Source organism: Phymastichus coffea, unplaced genomic scaffold (assembly GCF_024137745.1).
Source record: "Phymastichus coffea isolate CEN01 unplaced genomic scaffold, Cenicafe_Pcof_1.1 PCOF00008, whole genome shotgun sequence".
Classification (NCBI taxonomy): domain Eukaryota; kingdom Metazoa; phylum Arthropoda; class Insecta; order Hymenoptera; family Eulophidae; genus Phymastichus; species Phymastichus coffea.
In genome coordinates this window covers 4,340,040-4,358,422 of record NW_026706819.1, presented here as the reverse complement: position 1 = coordinate 4,358,422, position 18,383 = coordinate 4,340,040, and the positions used below count along the sequence as shown (strand labels likewise).

At 40.7% G+C, this 18,383-nt stretch overlaps 1 protein-coding gene across 1 annotated transcript; it reads right to left on the bottom strand.

Moving 5' to 3' along the window:
* Nucleotides 1-1,689: 1,689 nt before the first annotated feature.
* Nucleotides 1,690-3,426, bottom strand: LOC131670209 (uncharacterized). Its single transcript, XM_058945620.1, has one exon. It carries the CDS (start codon nt 3,424-3,426, stop codon nt 1,690-1,692), a length of 1,737 nt encoding a protein of 578 aa, XP_058801603.1.
* Nucleotides 3,427-18,383: the final 14,957 nt, after the last annotated feature.

The following is an 18,383-nucleotide window of genomic DNA, read 5'->3' as shown; positions in this document are numbered from 1 at the left end:
CCAAATAATTTTCTATTGTGTTCCTGCCGTTTTGCCGATCAAAAGTTGTCTTTCTGGGTTTTTTGATTCGTGTACGAGTGATCGCAAGCAGTAATCACAGCAGCAGCAAGCGAACAGCAGCATTAAGCGCAGCAGCAGTCAATTTGTAGCATGAGGAACCAGCGCAGCTTTTCCAGGGAAAGAATTCGCTTATCTTCAACAATTACGGCTAATCAACGTAATTGCACCACAGGGTAGGTGTACCTCCCTTTTTCTGCACGACAAAATACTTACGGTAGTATTTTATCTATCGCGACTATTTTTGTATTCACGCCGAGCGTTAGCTTTCGCGGTTTAATTTTGAATTCTCTCTCTCTCTCTCTCTCTCTCTCTCTCTCTCTCTTCCCGTATTATTGTAAAAATTTATTAATCCTATTCGCGTGCGCAAGTCTTTTGGCCCAACGAAGACTGTAGTTTTTTAGTGATAAACGATATTAATTTTATTCTCCGCATTACGTTATTTAGTTTCCTTTTAGCTTAACGGATGCGTCACCAGTTATTTTTTTAAACCGATTTTATCTAGGGGATAGTTGGAATAAACATTAGGTCACTTACACCTAAGATAGATCGAGTGTCACAAGTCAGGTAACTTAAAGTGAGTTCAACTCTGTTGGAAAAGAAGACAGTGGAATGAAAGTATCAAACGTAAAGGCGAATACACGTATACTCATACGTGATTAACGGAGCGGCGGTTAGCTATGCATCGTGGGAGTTTCTTCTTTAATATAATCCATTTTGTACCAGCTAATACACCCCGTTGCAAAATGTATAAATAATAATCGATGATATCAATGAAATGAGCCGATGCACTTGCGGCTCGTCCGTTGACATTGACCGACTTAAGGGAGTTGTACAGGAAATAGAATTGATGGATAGAAAAATACCAAACTTTGCAGAATGTTGAAAGATAGTAAAATAATGACTTACACAAATTTTCAAGGGCCGAGGTTAGCTTGAACAAGAGTTATTCGCGATTTCTTTTTGTGCTCCACGCGTCAATTTAACATGGAGTCTTATGAGAAGTCGTAGAGTTTACTGCACATTATCATCGATATTTCTGTAACTGATGGATAGGTTGAATCGAAATGGAGATAGTAGGTAGAAGGATATCTGAGGATTATTTATTAGCTTTAATAATTAGTGAAGCTTACTTCTCTCAGTAAAGATAAATGTAATAATTAGTACTGAAAACGGTTTCAGACAGTTATCTTACACGACATGGCAACGCCGCGCGAATTGGGTTATGTGCGCGCACTTTGAAATTGAACGAAACAAACAACTCTGGCAAACACTGCCGGCTTTGATCATTTATATTTGAAATGATGAAGTAATTAACTAACTCATGCCAATTAAATAATAGATTCAGTAATAATATAATAAACAAATGTGAAAACATTTTTATTATTCATAATATCACTTTACAAGTGTTGTTTTTTAAGATAAAATGCAAGAAGTACACATACGAGTACATACAGAGTCTTTATAATTTTTTAAATCTACTAATATTTGAGTTGTAATAACAATAGTATCACATGAACTATACATTTTGCTGAATTATACATTTTTTTAAATTAAATTATTCAATAATTTGACGATAATAATTTGATTATTAACATTATTGAATAAATCACTTTTGCAGCTTATCAATAATTAATACTTGCTTTTCAAGTAATTAATAATTTTGTATATAACATTCTTATTGTTCGTTACACGGACCTTGCCGTTTTCATCACGGCCTAATAAACGTGATAACCCGTCATATCCTTCTTGTTTATAATTATCAATAATCATATCTACACTAATATCACATGCGATCATTTTTTTTCTCATTTGTACTGATGTACAGGTTTTCAATTCGTCGTACAATTTCATATTGGATTGACACTTATCAGTCAAAGCAATTTTATCTTTCTCAGCAGACCATTGTATAGCATGATTTTTCATTTCATCGTTAGTAATTTTCAACTTGGTTAAAATTTCGTTTAATATTGCTATATCATCTAAAGCATCATGAGCTGCATAACCTTCTATCTTCAAACGTGCAGCAATATTTTGTAGTTTGTTATGCCCAGCACCTTTTATATTTGACATACCACGTACGATAGGTAATGTATCTGAAAATCCGAAAACAATACTTTGAAAATACTTGGTTAAGAAAGTTTTATCAACACCCTTTATCAATCTGGGGCAATCAAAAGCACAGTTATGAGCTGTCAAAACGCACTTTTTTTTAAATGCAAATAAAAATTGATATAGCCCTATCAATGCCTCTGGTAGAGTGACTGCAACAACCTTTTTTCCATGGGCTCTCATGCAACCATCAATTAATATTAAACCATGTACCTCGCTAGATTTATCAGAAATTTTTTTAGTAGGTTTAATGTAAGTACTAAAATCATATTTTTCATGTTTTGTAGCAATTTGTAATATTTCACAGTTACCAGATAAACTTCCCGTCTCTAAATCGAATAATACAACAATGACTTCTAAGGATTCCTTTATAGAAGCTACTTTAATACTCGCTGTTATATTATCCACCAAAAAAGCTTTGGATTTATAAGTAGTACCCTCCGTCAACTCAACTTTATGCCTAAGTTCCGACTTTTGCTGTTTTAATAATAAACGTCGCCGCTTGAAAGTAGTAGTATTAGCTTTAGTATATCTTTTTTTATGATATGTATCTACATTTGCATAGTATTTCCTCAGTTTTTTCGTTGGAGATGAATTACAATTATGCAATAATTGTATTAAAAACTGTTCACCTTCATTTTTCTTCAAGACAGCCAAGCCAACTCGAGTATTATATGATATCGAAGTACCATATAAGTGTGCTTTGGGAGCTTTACTTGCGACCATGGCATTAAAACTCTCATTAGTATTGCTTGATACTCCTGCAGCGAAACTACTAGCCTTATTGGCCATCACGTCGAAAATATCTAAAAGATAATCAAATAAATAGGGATCTTGAAACCCTTCTCCAATAGCTGAATGCTTATATGCTTCTGGATCTTCAGAATAGCAACACCAATCTCCGCACTGTCGATGCATATTGAAAGAATGGTATGGGATATTCCTAATCGCGTCAGCCAATTTGCTAATATCGCCTTTATTCTGCGCTACGGCATAGTTGAAGCACTTACTGAGATATTTGATGCTGTTGGAATTCAATTCCTTAAATTTTTTAATATTTTTATATAACTGCGAAGTTAATGTGTTAGCAGTGTGGTTGGTATCATCTCGCTTGACTATTTCATAATCTACAGCATTACGAGCTGACTGGATGGTACAAGAATCACAATCTCCTATGAAAATTCCAAGCTGTATTTTAGTCTTCGACAAAATTTGATTACTTTCACCGACTAGCATAGCAGCTGCTCTTGGCTCCATTGCCTTTGCGCTTCCTACAAAATTCTTTTTGCAAGCATGATCATTTTTGTCATGTCCGAGATCACATAACCGGCATTTCCTGTTCAAGATTACTTGTGATATTATTTTTTCTGAAAAAAAGCCTATTATGCCTGCTGTGCCAGATAAACTGTCATAGCTTCTTCCTGAACCTTTAGTAGGCCACCCCATATCGAAGCATCCTACTACTCGAACAATATTATTCGCGGGAATATTTTTATTCTCTTTGTCATGAACCGATGAGCTAGGAAATAAAAAATCATCTTGCAAATTTTCAGGCTTGAAAATGTCGGAGAAAAAATAATGTAGACGTCACAGATTTTTTAAATTTCATTCTAATTTCTTTATTACGTAAAAATCAAAATATATTGTGTATAGATCAGTTATTTCATGATTAAGCTGAAAAAATTGCAATCAATTATATTATCGATTATTCTTATATACTTTATTATGTACGTTAGAAAGTAGCTTAATTTTATAAATCACGAGAAGAAAATATATCTCTTTAAAAATTAAATGAATAACAAAAAAGTCGTGTACAATCAGAAAAACTGTCGTAATATTAAAAGTTAATCGTAGTTTTCTTACATTGAAGTTACGATACGTAAAAAAATTGTAAATTCGATCTCACATAAAAAAAAAGATTATAAAATGAGGTACATGATTGATTCATTAACGGAGTCACCAACAGTTTTTTAAACAACTTACAATAACTTTTTCAGCATTTCAGAATTTTCTATAGTTAATCTTCTTTCTTCTTGAGCAGCATTTAGGCAACTTTTTTCATCCAGTTCATCTACAAGTTTTCCAACTTCTTTTTCATGGGTTTTGAATGTATTTGGATTCATTGGGGAAACACCAATTACAGCAAGAAGTTTGTTCAATGAAGTACGGCCCCCTCCTCCGTTGAGAGTACCTGCGATAAACAATCGAGTGAGAATAGATAACAAACAATATTTTGTAAACAACGTATGTAATGACTTTATACTGCAGGCGTATGTGTAGCAAGAGTAAATCGCATTATTTATATGCTGTTAGTATATGTGTTTAGTTAGTATACAATAGGTATAGTACATACAATCCTTACTTACCGAGAACAGCTTTCGTATTAGAGTTGAAGGTTTTTCTCTGCGATGCTCCAATATTGTGCTGTTTGTCTGTGGTGACGTCGTTAGTGAAAAAACATTTTCGGCATTCAACATAGTAGGTAGCTCCCAAACCAGAAGCGACGCAACTTTTTGCGTCCAGCAGTGACAATATATTGCAGCATTTTTTGCAAATTAGTTGACGAGCAGTTTCTTCAACATTTATGATTCTGTAGCCTTCATCTTTGAGGTCAATAAACTTTCGGTTCGATCTTAGATTCAAATGAGATTTTGTATCAAATGCTAGGTTATGTAGTTCACTGTTCTTCGTTCCGTATATTGAACGGACATTTCTCCCAGATTTTTGCTGATTCAAACGAGCATTGTAGACTTTTTCAGAAACGCGTTTACCTTTCCAATACAATCTTTTTGTTTTTTCTTTAGGCATACTAATATCTGAATATTCTGACTAGGTTTCGATTTTGTTTACACGAGCTGCACAAATGGTATACACGGACACGCGACACATGCTTGAAAAAGCGACGTTGCCAGATCGAGTACTACTTGAGACACTTAGGAGTCAAGCTTTACTACGGTGCCTGTACAACTCCCTTAAATGGCTTGCATGTTAAGTGAAAAAAAAAACGCAAGTTCAATCACGATCGCGTATTAATACACTTCCGTGTTTCTGCTACACACTAGTCGCTATTATTTCCCTAGTTATTCCCACCACTAAATTTTAAATACTCCCCCCCATTGATTATGATCGTTTTATGCGTGCGAGAAAAATCAGAGCAATTGCGTGTTCTCCCACCTCCAATTTTTAATCCAATGACTAATGCCCGATCAGTGTTTGCAAAAAAAATAAAAAGTGAATTGATTCGTGACGTTAGGTCAATAAATATTTTGTTAGCAGAGAAAGTTCAATGATAGGGTTATGTAAAAAAAAAGAATAAATGGAGAGCGAGAAGAATAACAGTCATCGTGATTTGGAGGAGCTTCTCTTGACGGATGCCGAACTGTGGCAAGATGCACTTGCTGCAGCCGTAGCAGCCATCAACGACGAGTTTTCCTGTGAGGAATTGGATCAACTCATGGACCAGATATTCGTATTTTCATCGCCTAATGCTACAGTAAAATCTCCAGCAAGGACAGACCCGGAATTGCCGCAAACACCACCTGCGCAAATTGATATTTTGAAGGTGAGAACTATCAAGATACCACTGACACCTCCATCGCAATACTGTAAGTATTTTTTTCATTCTCTTTTACTTTCTCTTTCTCTCTCTCTCTCTCTCTCTCCCTCTCTCACTCTCTCCTTTAATATATATATATATATATGAGGAAATCCACGAAACTTTTAACTTCCGGGAAACCGCTATATTTGAGCATATCGAGGAAGTGTTTCACAATATTAAAAAATATTTTCTAGAAGGGAATAAGATTAAATAAAATTACTCTATCCATGTTATTGTCACGTGTTAATAACCTACGGGAAAAAATGGAATATTCTAATTTTTGGTTAATTTTAAAAAGATGTGCCACATAATATTTTTTTCTTAAGACCGTTATAAAAATAAGTCGTTTTCAAAAAATCTGATAAAATTATTTTACTATAGTCTAGGCTTGTTTATTGCAAAGAAATAGTTTTCTTAAGTGTGCCTAGTCTTAGAGTGAAAAAATCAGTTTAAATGTAAAGGAAACTGCATTTTTCAATATTTAAAAAAAAGTCGGTTTTAGTCGAATTAAAAAAATAACTTTTTCGATAACCGAATGTAATTTTTTTTTCGTCACTCTTTTCGAAACTTTAACTAAATCTGCTTTATTTTTTAATGTGCGACATTTAGGTAAAAAGTTAGAGAGATTAAAAATGTGATTACTCTATTGTCGACTCCATAGAAAAATTAGTTTTTTTATTTGCACACGTAAACTATTGCAGATAAATAGTTGAAATACCTGCCAACTTTACTTCGTAGTATAAGGAAATATATATGAAAAGATTCCAAAACCAATATCATGTGGGATTGAGATAAGAGCGAACAAATAAAAATACAAAATTTCTGTAACGTAGAATAAAATTTTTTTATTTGTAGGCATTGCTTATAAATAAATTCATTTATATCCGACACAAATATATTTATTTTTGAACTGGTGTAAGTGCTGATCGCAGCTCATTTCATGTGTCCGCATGTATACAAACATTTTAAGTGTGGCTTGAGCTTCGGTAAGCAGAGCACGCAGTCAGTTCAATGTACCTAGTGACGTGTGATTGTTTTCGATGTATCGTATATAACAAATATTAATTTCATGATGAAAATGAAATTTTTAAAGAAAGTTACTAATGGATTGCAAAAGAAACGAAGATGAGCTAAAAAGAATGAAAAGTGGCAGCTGTTAAAAACTATGATCTAGTTATATTATATATTTTGTAACGGAATGGAAATACGTTTTATTTCATTGTTTCGCTCGACGCGCAATCGTAGGCGCGCGGCGAAATCGAAATATTCACGTTTTCTAACCGGAGAGCAGGAGGGAACAGGAATCAGTCCACCAACTTACTACTAATGATAACAGTAAATTTTCGTTTCAATTAAACATGGACTAATTTATTTTCTATTACTCTACAATACGCTTGGCCCGCGTGTTTATGTTTATACGGTGCGCGCGTCAATATCATGCATCGCTAGTTCATTTACAATTCTTTATTTGCAACGTTCGTTTGCAAGCACGCTACCGATTTTCGCAGAATCACCGATACAAGAAAAGAGCTATCAAGCGCGGTGGTTGGATAACAATCGCAACGCGAAGCTGGTCAGCTTACCTTAAACGTATGGTCGCACTATCAGGAACAGGTTGTTGCCGCTTCCGGTATCTCAGGTCGCCTTCTCTCTATGAAATGTTTATATTAGAGGGTGGAGGGTTCCACGACTTCATAGTTGGCCCTCGAAGGCGCTGTCTCGATCCACTCCACACGACGACTATTACGGGGATTATTCGCTCGCTATAACACACTTGATTGTTCGTATCCAAGGATTGGCGTCCAAATTGATCTGGCTCTTCGCTGCTTACGCTCGGATGGTTAATCCTTTACTGGTTCGTTCACCTTCTCGCGCGTTCCGTGCCGTATCGTACCGAGTTCCCGTTTTCCATTTTCCCCGGCCGGTAGGTGCTGCCCTCGTAGGCAGCCGCCTGAATGAGACGATAGCGCAAACAAGACGTTTACCGTTACAATTTATAACGTCATATAAATCTAAAAAAACACTTTTAACAAAGTAAAAAGTTGCATGAATGCTTTTGTAAAATTTGTAATAGCGTCAGCGTGCAATGCCGATAAATTCACCATTATTACCAATTATTTATAAAGGGGGAAGGTAAGGGAGGCGGTGTATCGCTCCAAACAAAGCAGAAAGGAGAACAGCGGGCAAAATAACTTCACACACACTCAATTTCGTTGATAAACCGTTTATTATAAACGCACTACCTCGAGTGCCGACGAGAGTACAAACCACTTATTACTAATAACACGCAAACTTATTCTAAACGAGATGACCCGCACGTTAGCGCCATGTCACCTCGTTAACCGGCTCAAAAACAACTTATACTAAACACTGCCGAAAATTACGCCGGCTCGGGGAAGCCTGGCGTAGCAACGCGAACCGTGAAAATCGCCGAGGAAAAGGAGAGATATAAAGAGAGAGAGGAATAGATGACCTGACCGATATCGGCGGACGTCGCTGTCGGTGGCAGTCCAGAAGGTGCCCCACCGGTGGCTTGGCTGGAAGACCCTTGGCTGCTGTACAGCCGGTGATTTGGCAGAAGAACCTGTCGGATACCGTCCTGATGGTGGCTTCTTGCAGGAAAACCTCCTGACTGCTTCGTCGCTGGCAGAGAGAATCCGTCCGGCCAATCTGGCGAGAACTGCCGACTACTTGCCAAACAAAAGGGGCAGGCTTCGCAGTGATGGTCTCCAACTAATGCGGCCGATTACTCTCGCGTGCGTGCACGTCACTGTCGCGAGTGCATGAGAGCCGGCTACTCACGCCTTCCCCCACCACTCGCCTCCTAATCGACGGCACGCGGCAATGCCGGTCGCGACAAGTGCCGCGCGCCAAGCCCAACCACTAGACTATAGCTTCTCTCTCTCTCTCTCGCACTCTCAATATTCGATCGCGTCGTCGCGTCCCTGGCCTCGTCCTCCGCACTCGTGCGTTGCTGAAAATAAAAAGGGCAGGCATCAGGCACGTGATAATAACGTGCGTTTGATGCCGGCCGTGTGCCTTCGCCCGAGAGAGAGAATACAGGCATACACGGTGTAGGCTATGATCAGTCTACACCGTCACAAATTCTATATTACTATTACAACTCTTTTAAATACACTATTTTTTTTATCAATCTTATTTAAATACCATTATACAATTGTAACGAGACTTCTCCACTCGGCAAGGCGTGGTGGCCAAAGTTGGGCGCATTAAAGTATGCGCCTAACACTCGGCCTTTTTGTTTTAGCGCCAAGGACGGGCCACCGGAGCTGAGCGCAAGAAAAAGTTGAGGAGCGCGGAGAGAGTGAGAAAGAAAGAGAGAGAGAGAGTGAGCATTAGGCCCATGCAGAGTTAGGCGGGCGCGCGACGCGTGATCGATAAGCGGCGCGTCGCGTGCCGCCTAACAAATAGGTCAGGAAGGGATGGGAACGAGCGCCGCTGAGCAGCCGCTAGGCGGTTAGCGCGAAAAAAATGCGTGCTCGAGTCCATTCTAGTTCCGGGCAGTAAGAAAGGAAAAGAGCCAGAAAAGAGTGAACTAGAAGTCAACACCCTTGATTGGCAGAGCAGCAGTGACCAGCTTATCGTCGTTCCCGATAGACAACTCGAGGGCAGCAGCCTTGTCAGCCATCACAGCCTTCCGGAACAGCAGCCTCCACAGCTTCTACTGTTCCCCAGGACAACGATCTCGCCGCGGTTGCAGCTCTCCTTGGAATCGAATAGTCAGTGGAGTAGCTCGCCGGTAATAGTACGTAAAAAGGACGGTGGCTATAGGTTCTGCCTTGATTTTAGGCCGGTAAATAAGGTTACGTAAGTGGACGCGTATCCAATGCCTAGCATTGATGCTATTTTGGACAGATTACGCGGAGCAGTTTACCTGTCAAAAATAGATCTGCGAGCAGCATTTTGGCAAATTCCGCTTTCAGAGAATAGCAAATAATATATGGCGTTCGCGGTCCCAGGTCTTGGTTTATGGGAGTTTGAGCGAATTCCATTCGGTTTGGTAAATGCGCCGGCTACTTTCACGCGTCTTATGGACGCACTCTTCGGTCCAAAGCATGAGCCGCACGTTTTCTGGTATCTTGATGATCTGCTAGTAGTTAGCGCAGATTTTGATAGCCACGTGATTTGGCTAGAGAAAGTTTTGAAGCGTTTAGTAAGCGTTGGCTTAGAAATTAACTTAGAGAAGTCCGATTTCTTCTATACCGAGGTAACTTACTTAGGGTACAGATTAGATAGTGAGGGTCTGCGTCCGGACGATGACAAGGTGAAGCCGATAGTAGATTATTCTGCGCCGAATAACGTAGCTCAATTACGCCGATTTCTAGGTATGGTAGGATGGTATGCGCGTTTTATCGAACACGAGAGTGAGATAAAGGTTCCGTTGACCAAACTCATCCGAAAGGACCAGCCATGGGAATAGAAAGAACAGCAAGTTGCATTTGAGAGGTTAAAGCGCGCATTAACAGAGACGCTAGTACTGGCGCACCCTGACTTTGCGCGTCCCTTTTACTTGCACTGCGACGGCTCTTCTTTCGCGGTTGATGCGTATTTGGTACAGGTATTCGACGATGGCGAACATCCTATATGTTACGCCAGTCGAATGCTAAACGCGCACGAGCAAAATTATACGGTTAGTGAAATCGAGTTTCTGGCAGTATTATTCGCGGTTGAAAAGTTTAGATCGTATATACAAGGTTCACACTTTGTCATCGTTACTGATCATAGTAATAAACGCGAGCTCACAAGTCGTTTGGAGAGATGGGTATTAGAATTTCAGCAGTTAGATTGCGAAATAGTACATAGAAAGGGAGCGCTGCACCACGTGCCGGATGCACTATCGCGAGAATTTGAGGACGAGCTCGAGGTATGCGCATTTGATAAGATACAGGATACTTGGTATCTATAACGCGTGAAGACGTTCTTCAATGACCAAAGAAATTCGAGAATTGGAGAGTAGAGAATAACATCCTGTATCAGTTCATGCGCGATCAATTGCTCGATCCGACAACCAATCGCGAGGAATGCTGGCGCATGGTGATGCTGCTGGAGTACCGGGAAAGGGTGTTGAGAGATGCTCATTGCGAACCGTTCTCCGGACATTTCGGCCGTGAAAAGACTTACGATCGAATTGCTCGTGAGTATTACTGGCCAGGAGTATGGTATGATGTGAGGACGTTCGTAGATGAGTGCTCTCAATGTCAGAAGTACAAGGCAGTCCAGCAGGTGCCTCAAGGCCTAATGGGTAATCGCGTAGTAGAAAGGCCATGGCCGTGGTAGCGACTGACGTGGTAGAGCTGCCCCGTAGCAAAAATAGGCTTAAATACCTGGTGGCTTTTCAAGACTTATTTATTAAGTGGGTCGAGTTAAAATCGCTACGTTCGGCGGACGGTCCTGTTCTTGTTGCCGCGCTTGAGGAGTTAATCCTGTTTAGGTGGGAAATTCCGGAATATATCGTTAGTGATAATGCGAAGACATATAGGAGCAATGTGTTTCAAGATAGGTTGCGAGAATACGGTATCGAACACTTATTTTATACTGCGTATCATCAGCAAAGCGACCCAGTCGAGCGTGTAAATCGAACGCTAAAAACTATGATAGCGATGTTTGTAGATGCCGATCACAGGAGCTGCGATAGGTACTTGCTTGAACTTCGTTATGCTATCAATACGGCGACTCAAGCGTCTACAAAGGTATCGCCGGCGTTTCTAAACTTTGGTAGGGATCCGCGTTCGGTAAAGAGTTTAAGGCGCGAGAACGAGGTAAAAGCATCTATTGTTAAGATAGATACGAAGGCGTGGGAAGATAGGCTATCACGTTTAAATGCGTTACGCGACTTGGTAGCTAGGCATATTGATGAAGCTCAAGATAAGCAAAAGAAACACTACGATAAGGGTAGGCGTCAGGTACTTATTCAGGTAGGTGATTTGGTTTTGCGCAAAGTGCATACGCTTTCGAGCGCAGTGGATGGTAAAAACGCGAAACTCGATCCGAAATTCGACGGACCGCATGAAATCATTTCAGTAATTTCGCCCGAGATCTACGAGTTAGTGACAAATAGTAAGTATCGTACGGCTAGGGTGCACGTCTCGGAAATTAAGCGATATATATCACCGCGTAAGGTAAATAAATAGTTTGCGAAATAAGATAGGTGTAATAACTAAATTGTTTTTTTTTTAAGGCACAGGAAGTTCATCGACGTTAAGTGATGATGGCTGAAACCGAGGAGTCGGGCCGCATCACTCAAGTCGCCGAGGCCCAAACACCTACAGACGTCGTGACCGTATCGGTGGACTTGACAGGAGCTGCTGAGGCTATGGAGGTATATCGGGCGTCGGAGTCTGCCGCCCTGCTTTCGGGCTTAGGGCAGGCGGCCTCCTTTGACGCCGAGCTTGCCTACTGTGTTTTACAGTTGCACAGGCGTCGGTTGGCGGGGGCAAGGACGGATAGGCAAAGGGGTTCCCTTTGCCGCCGTCTTTACCTTCACCTCCGACGCCGTTCGTGAGCGATCAGCGAGGGGTCCGTCTGCTAACGGGAAATCGACGTGCGGATTCGATAATTCGTCTGGCTGCGCCCACGCATACATGGGATGAGGCAGTACGTCGTAGCGCAGCGTTTCGGCTCATGACGCTTTGCATAAGAGAAGCGTCGGAGAAGTCGAGATTTATCGCCGCGAGGGGGGAATTGTCTTCCCGCAGGCGGACACGAGTAGCCAAGGCCAGAGATCGCCGGGCTCTCGAGCTGCCGCAGGAGGATATCTCGCGGGTAGGGAGGCAAATCGGAGCCGTATCGCGAGGGCTTCTATAGGAAGGGGGAGCTGGAGTCCCACGATGCGAGGCGCCACCAACGGTTATTGGAGGTGGTGCTGAGCTCGAACGACTCCGAGGATGAGGCGATGCCGGTTCAGGAGCTGCCACGAGTGACTCCACAGCCACACGTTCACCCTACTCTCCCTTTCAAGCTACTCGCGTAACAGAGACTAGACGTACTAATTCATCCGCAGTGGTGGGCTCGCGCAATTTCTCCTAGCGGGGTATCCGGAGGACGAGAGGAGGAAGGAGGCTGAGGCTCGTCAGAACGCGGGTAAGAGGAAGCGCTCAATGCGTTTTAACTTATCCGCGTGTAATTTTGAGAAGCCATCCTCTAGTCAGTCACCAACACTACCCAGAATGGCGGAGGGAGCCGTTGTTGAGGCAACAAGCGCCCTCCAGCCACCGGATTCGTTACCGACAAGGGGAGGGCCTCGAGAATTAGTGCGAGTACAGTTGCCGAGAAGACGGGAAAGGCAGGTATGAGGATGGAAGTTGTGGTACCGCCGACCCCACGAAGAGTGGAGCCGGTTGTGCCGGAGCGACCAACCTTTAGGCCGGTACAACCTACCCCGACTCCTCAGGCAGCGAGCTCAGCCTCGTACTCCACGTCACCGTGTTGGGTTGACGAAACCGGGTTTCGGCTGGTAAGAGGTAGCTTCCTGCAAAACCTTGCTCCGGTCCTTTGGAATGAGGAACTGGACGTGCCCTTGTTCCGCTGCTTCAATTGCAGAACGGGGTCATATCCCAGGTCGGCCTGCAGAAACTCGCCTCTCTCGCATCCGGTCTGTAGGAACTGTGGGTGACTCGAAGTCCGCGTACAAGACTGCCCGCGTTGCCGCGATGCCTTCATGGCAGACCAAGCGCGCGAACGATCTGTGGAAGAGGTAAGGGTTCGGGTTCGCCTTGGTGAACCAGTAGAGCTCCTGGCAACGCAGGCAGAGACTGTGGAGCCGGAGCCTGAGGTTCCTAGGCCGGTGCTCGAGGTAGTCAGCCCTGAATCCTTCGTCGGGGAGCCCAAAGCGAAAAAGACCAGGCACCGATGTGGCAAGCGCTTTCGCGCAAAGCTCGTGCGTAGATCAAAGGCGCTTGCTGCAGAGGGAGCCGGGGCTGAAGCTGGTCCGATTGAGACTACGGGGGTAGAAGTCGCGCCGCGGACGGAGCAGGCGCGAGTGAGCCAAACGGTCGGAGCGCAGAGGTGATTGGGTCCGAGGCGGCTGAGGATGCCGGCCAAAGACTTTCCGGGGCAAGTGTCTCGTTTTCTTCAGCGGAGGAGCTTCGAGCGCTCAGGCTCCGGTATTTGGAGTCGTTGGAGCGGCAGTAAATGGTAAGATTCTTGGTTTGATTGAATACTGAGTTAGTCCCGATCTTGACACAGCGGATGAATCGGTTCGCTACGACGAAAGGTTAGGTATATCAATCTGATTAACCTACTGGGTTTGTTAGACTTTGCCCTTAGTTGATCTGGTTGTTACCAACTTAGATTAATTAAAATTTAAGCTAAGTTTAAGGAAATTATTTTATAGTTTAGCGTTTATCGTTGGTTGCCATTACCGGTCGACAGAGAGAGAGAGAGTCAGGCCGTTCGCGAGTGCGAACTTTGGCCATGGAAGGGGGTGTAACGAGAGCAGGCCGTGCGCCGGCTTCTTGTCTGCGTTTCTCCCTCCTTCTCCACTCGGCAAGGCGTGGTAACCAACGTTGGGCGCATTAAAGTATGCGCCTAACACTCGGCCTTTTTGTTTCAGCACCAAGGACGGGCCACCGGAGCTGAGCGTAAGAAAAAGTTGAGGAGCGCGGAGAGAGTGAGAAAGAAAGAGAGAGAGAGAGTGAGCATTAGGCCTATGCAGGGTTAGGCAGGCGCGCGACGCGTGATCGATAAGCGGCGCGTCGCGTGCCGCCTAACAAATAGGTCAGGAAGGGATGGGAGCGAGCGCCGCTGAGCGGCCGCTAGGCGGTCAGCACGAAAAAAAATGCGTGCGCGAGTCCATTCCAGTTCCGGGCAGTGAGAAAGGAAAAGAGCCAGAAAAGAGTGAACTAGAAGTCAACACCCTTGATTGGCAGAGCAGCAGTGACCAGCTTATCGTCGTTCCCGATAGACAACTCGAGGGCAGCAGCCTTGTCAGCCATCACAGCCTTCCGGAACAGCAGCCTCCACAGCTTCTACTGTTCCCCAGGACAACGATCTCGCCGCGGTTGCAGCTCTCCTTGGAAAGCGACCCCGCCATCTACAGCAGCTCTTCCGCGATTGCAACCTCACCGATTGCAGCTCTCGACCGAGTAGGCAGCAACGCAACAAGGTCAATGTTCTTTGTTCTTTTCTGAATCTCTCTTTATCTCTACACTCTCTCTCCGGTAATGCGACGACCGGTGCACATTGAATAAGATAGTCAGGCATTCACGTGCCGGCTATCTAGAGGTTCGAGCTTAGTTTCATTTGTATTAGTGGTAGTTGCAACCGGCGAATTGTCATGGCGCTCACGTGTCGGGCAATTCATCCGGTACAGGTTTCTGCGTAATTCTTAAGTAAGTTTGTAAATAGGATAAGTGTGTGATTAATAATATTTTAGGTAGCAAAGACCGCAATACATTTATTCGCGATGATGCTAAGTCGTTTCTTTTGTTCTATTTCTTCAATGGTTGGTCAATAAATTTAGATTATATTATGCGCGCGTATGTTTAGAGTGAATAATTATTAATACTAATAGGTTGTAAGTTTAATTTGATTTCTGTCTTTGTATAATTTATTTATTGACTTTCCCTCTCTTTTCTTCCTCAATTACCGTGAGCGTAAGTGCCTTACTGATCCCGCAAAAGAATTGGTGACACCGAGAGAATTTTGTCACACAATACAAAATTTTATAAAGTAAACTATTGCTTAGACGGTTACCTTATTACATGTTACTATAAATTCTTATCAAATCTCTATTTAAATTATTTATGTATTGAAATACACATTTTTTTATGTATCTTAATTGAGTTTTACTTTTTTTTACGAATTGTTTCTCAATTTTTGAAAGAAATGAAGTCTATTTTATAATGGCACAAAGGCTAATTTGTTTAATACACATGGCTTAAATAAATTAAGTAAGTACGCATCTAGCAAATCAATGAGTCTTATAAATTACTTTGAAAATAGAACGGATGCTGAAAAATGTAGTTGAAAATAGCTTTCATATTTAATGTCATAGAACAAGTAATGTATTTATTTTTAAATATATTTATTATTACAATTCTAAAATTACACATTGGAATACTTAGAGTTTTGGAAGAAGTGATAGAATTAAAATGAATGATATAATGTTATTTGTAACATATACGTTAAGTACTAGTCACCAATAATTTAACATTTTAGATAACTTTCATTCTTGCCGGGCCTCTTGCCTGATTATAATGAATCAAAATTTGTCTTCTGATTAGAATAAATATTAATTTAAAAAATTTACCCTGATTTAAATGTTATTACATACTTTTCCAATGAGAAAAATGAATCTGATGTATGAAAATAGATATTGACATGCCATTATCAAACGCACGTATTTGTTTTGTAGACCACAAGATGACCTTGAGGTTGTTTTCTACTACCGTTTAGTAAACTAATTTCAGTAAATTATAAATGCATTCTTCTGACGATCCGTATTATCAATAAATTATAAATGCATTCTTCTGACGATTCCTATTATCAGTGACATTACGTTTTGATTAGTATTTGTTCTTCTGATCTAAACTTGTTATGTTATATATTACCATGTTTCTGCAACCGATATACTTACAAGGAAACCCCCCTAACCCGACCACACCGATTTCAATAATCTTTTGATATGTTATAGTTCATCAAAAAATAAGACATACGTATTTTTTTTATCGGCGGAAAAACACTTTGAGGGGGTGAAAACAACCCTTAAAGTTCACCCCCAAAAATAGATTTTCCAATGTATCTCAGCATCTAATTGATATTTTACGACCAAACAAATTTCATATCACTTCTCATGTGAAAAGCAAACTAGCACATGCAATTCCGACCACAAGGGATGTAACCCTTATTTTTTTTATTTAAAATACTATCTATTTTATGGCTATTTTTATGAAAAAAATTAAAATAACCCGAAAAAAATTGGAAAAAATATTACCCTACATAAAATACAAAAATAAAGTTAATCTAGTCAAGCTTTTTTTCAAACTACCCCCTTAAAGTTGAAAAACTACCCCTAAAAAATTGTTTTCAATACATTACAGGTGGTGTTGATAATTTAGTGTAAAATACGTTAAGCATCATTTATACTGTACAAACACAACTATCTCGTGCAGTTTCGACCACAAGGGTTGCAACCCCTAATTTCTGTCATCGAAATTTTTACCTTCTTAGTACCTATTTTTGAAGAAAAGTTCATAATGAGCTTAAAAAAATTAGAAAAAATATTACCATGGATAGAATACGAAAAAAAAATTTACTTCTCATTTTTAAAACCACCCCTAATGTTGAAAAACCACCCCCAAAAAATTGTTTCCAATACATTACAGGTCCTGTTGATAATTTACTGTTAAATACGTTGCTCATCACTTATAATGTACAAACACATTTATCTCGTGCAGTTTCGACCACGAGGGTTGAAACCCCTAATTTATGTCATCGAAATTTTTACCTTCTCCATTCCTATTTTTGAAAAAAAGTTCATAATGAGCTTAAAAAAATTGGAAAAAATATTACCGTGGATAGAATAAGAATAAAAAATTTACCTGTTCAAACTTATTTTGAAAACCACCCTCAATGTTGAAAAACCATCCTAAAAAAAGTTTCTGACATATCGTTGCAATCTCTTCTAAATCAAATAAGCTATGATTCCATAGCTATTTTGTTGCTCTCTTTTAAATTTTTTACGTTCTATCGTTTATTAATTCTATCAAAAAATAAATAACTTTTATTATATAAAAAAACAAGTCAAGAATAATATAATATTATAAGTATACCTAGAAGATAAGTATAGTTTCTCGGATGCGCAAAAATTTTGGTATATGAATGATAGTATTATCAGAATTTTATTTACGTCCTACTATCAGCGTCTCTGACGATTGTCTGTTATTTTCATGATTGATAAATATGAGTAAGTAATTCTTCATCAGTAGCCAACACAACTTTCTTGTTGTTGGACGTATTGTATCGACTATTGAACTAACAGCATAATAAATAATAATAAGAATATAAGATTATAAGTACAAATAATAATAACATACTATTCGTTAATTCGTATTTCGTAGTACCTGCTACGTAAGTATAACTATAAAATTATTTTTTACTACTGTGGGCAAAAAGTAAGGTGAATTTTCAATTTAAACTTCGCGGGCTTAACATTTCGGGCTAGTTCTTTTTTTCTTGAGTTGGTAGGACTGCGAATGACATCTGGGACAAATTTCATGTCAATGTCATCATCAGTAATATATTTACGCTTGTGTTTACCAAACGACCAAGAGTGCATGTTTCGATTTTTACAATGTCTGATTTAATTGAGCAAAGAAGTGCCATCAAATTTTGTTTGCGGAATGAAATTTCGGCTGCGGAAACGTTGAGGATGTTGCGGAAGGCCTTTGGTGATTCTACCATATCGCAGAAAAATGTTTATAAGTGGTACAAAGACTTCAAAGAGGGTCGAGAACGTGTTGATGACTTGGAGCGCTCCGGACGACCATCGACGTCAACAGATGACCAACACGTCAATAAAGTGAAGGAATTAGTGCTCGAAAATCGTCGGTTGACTGTTAGAGACCTTACTGATATGATCGGAGTATCAGAAGGA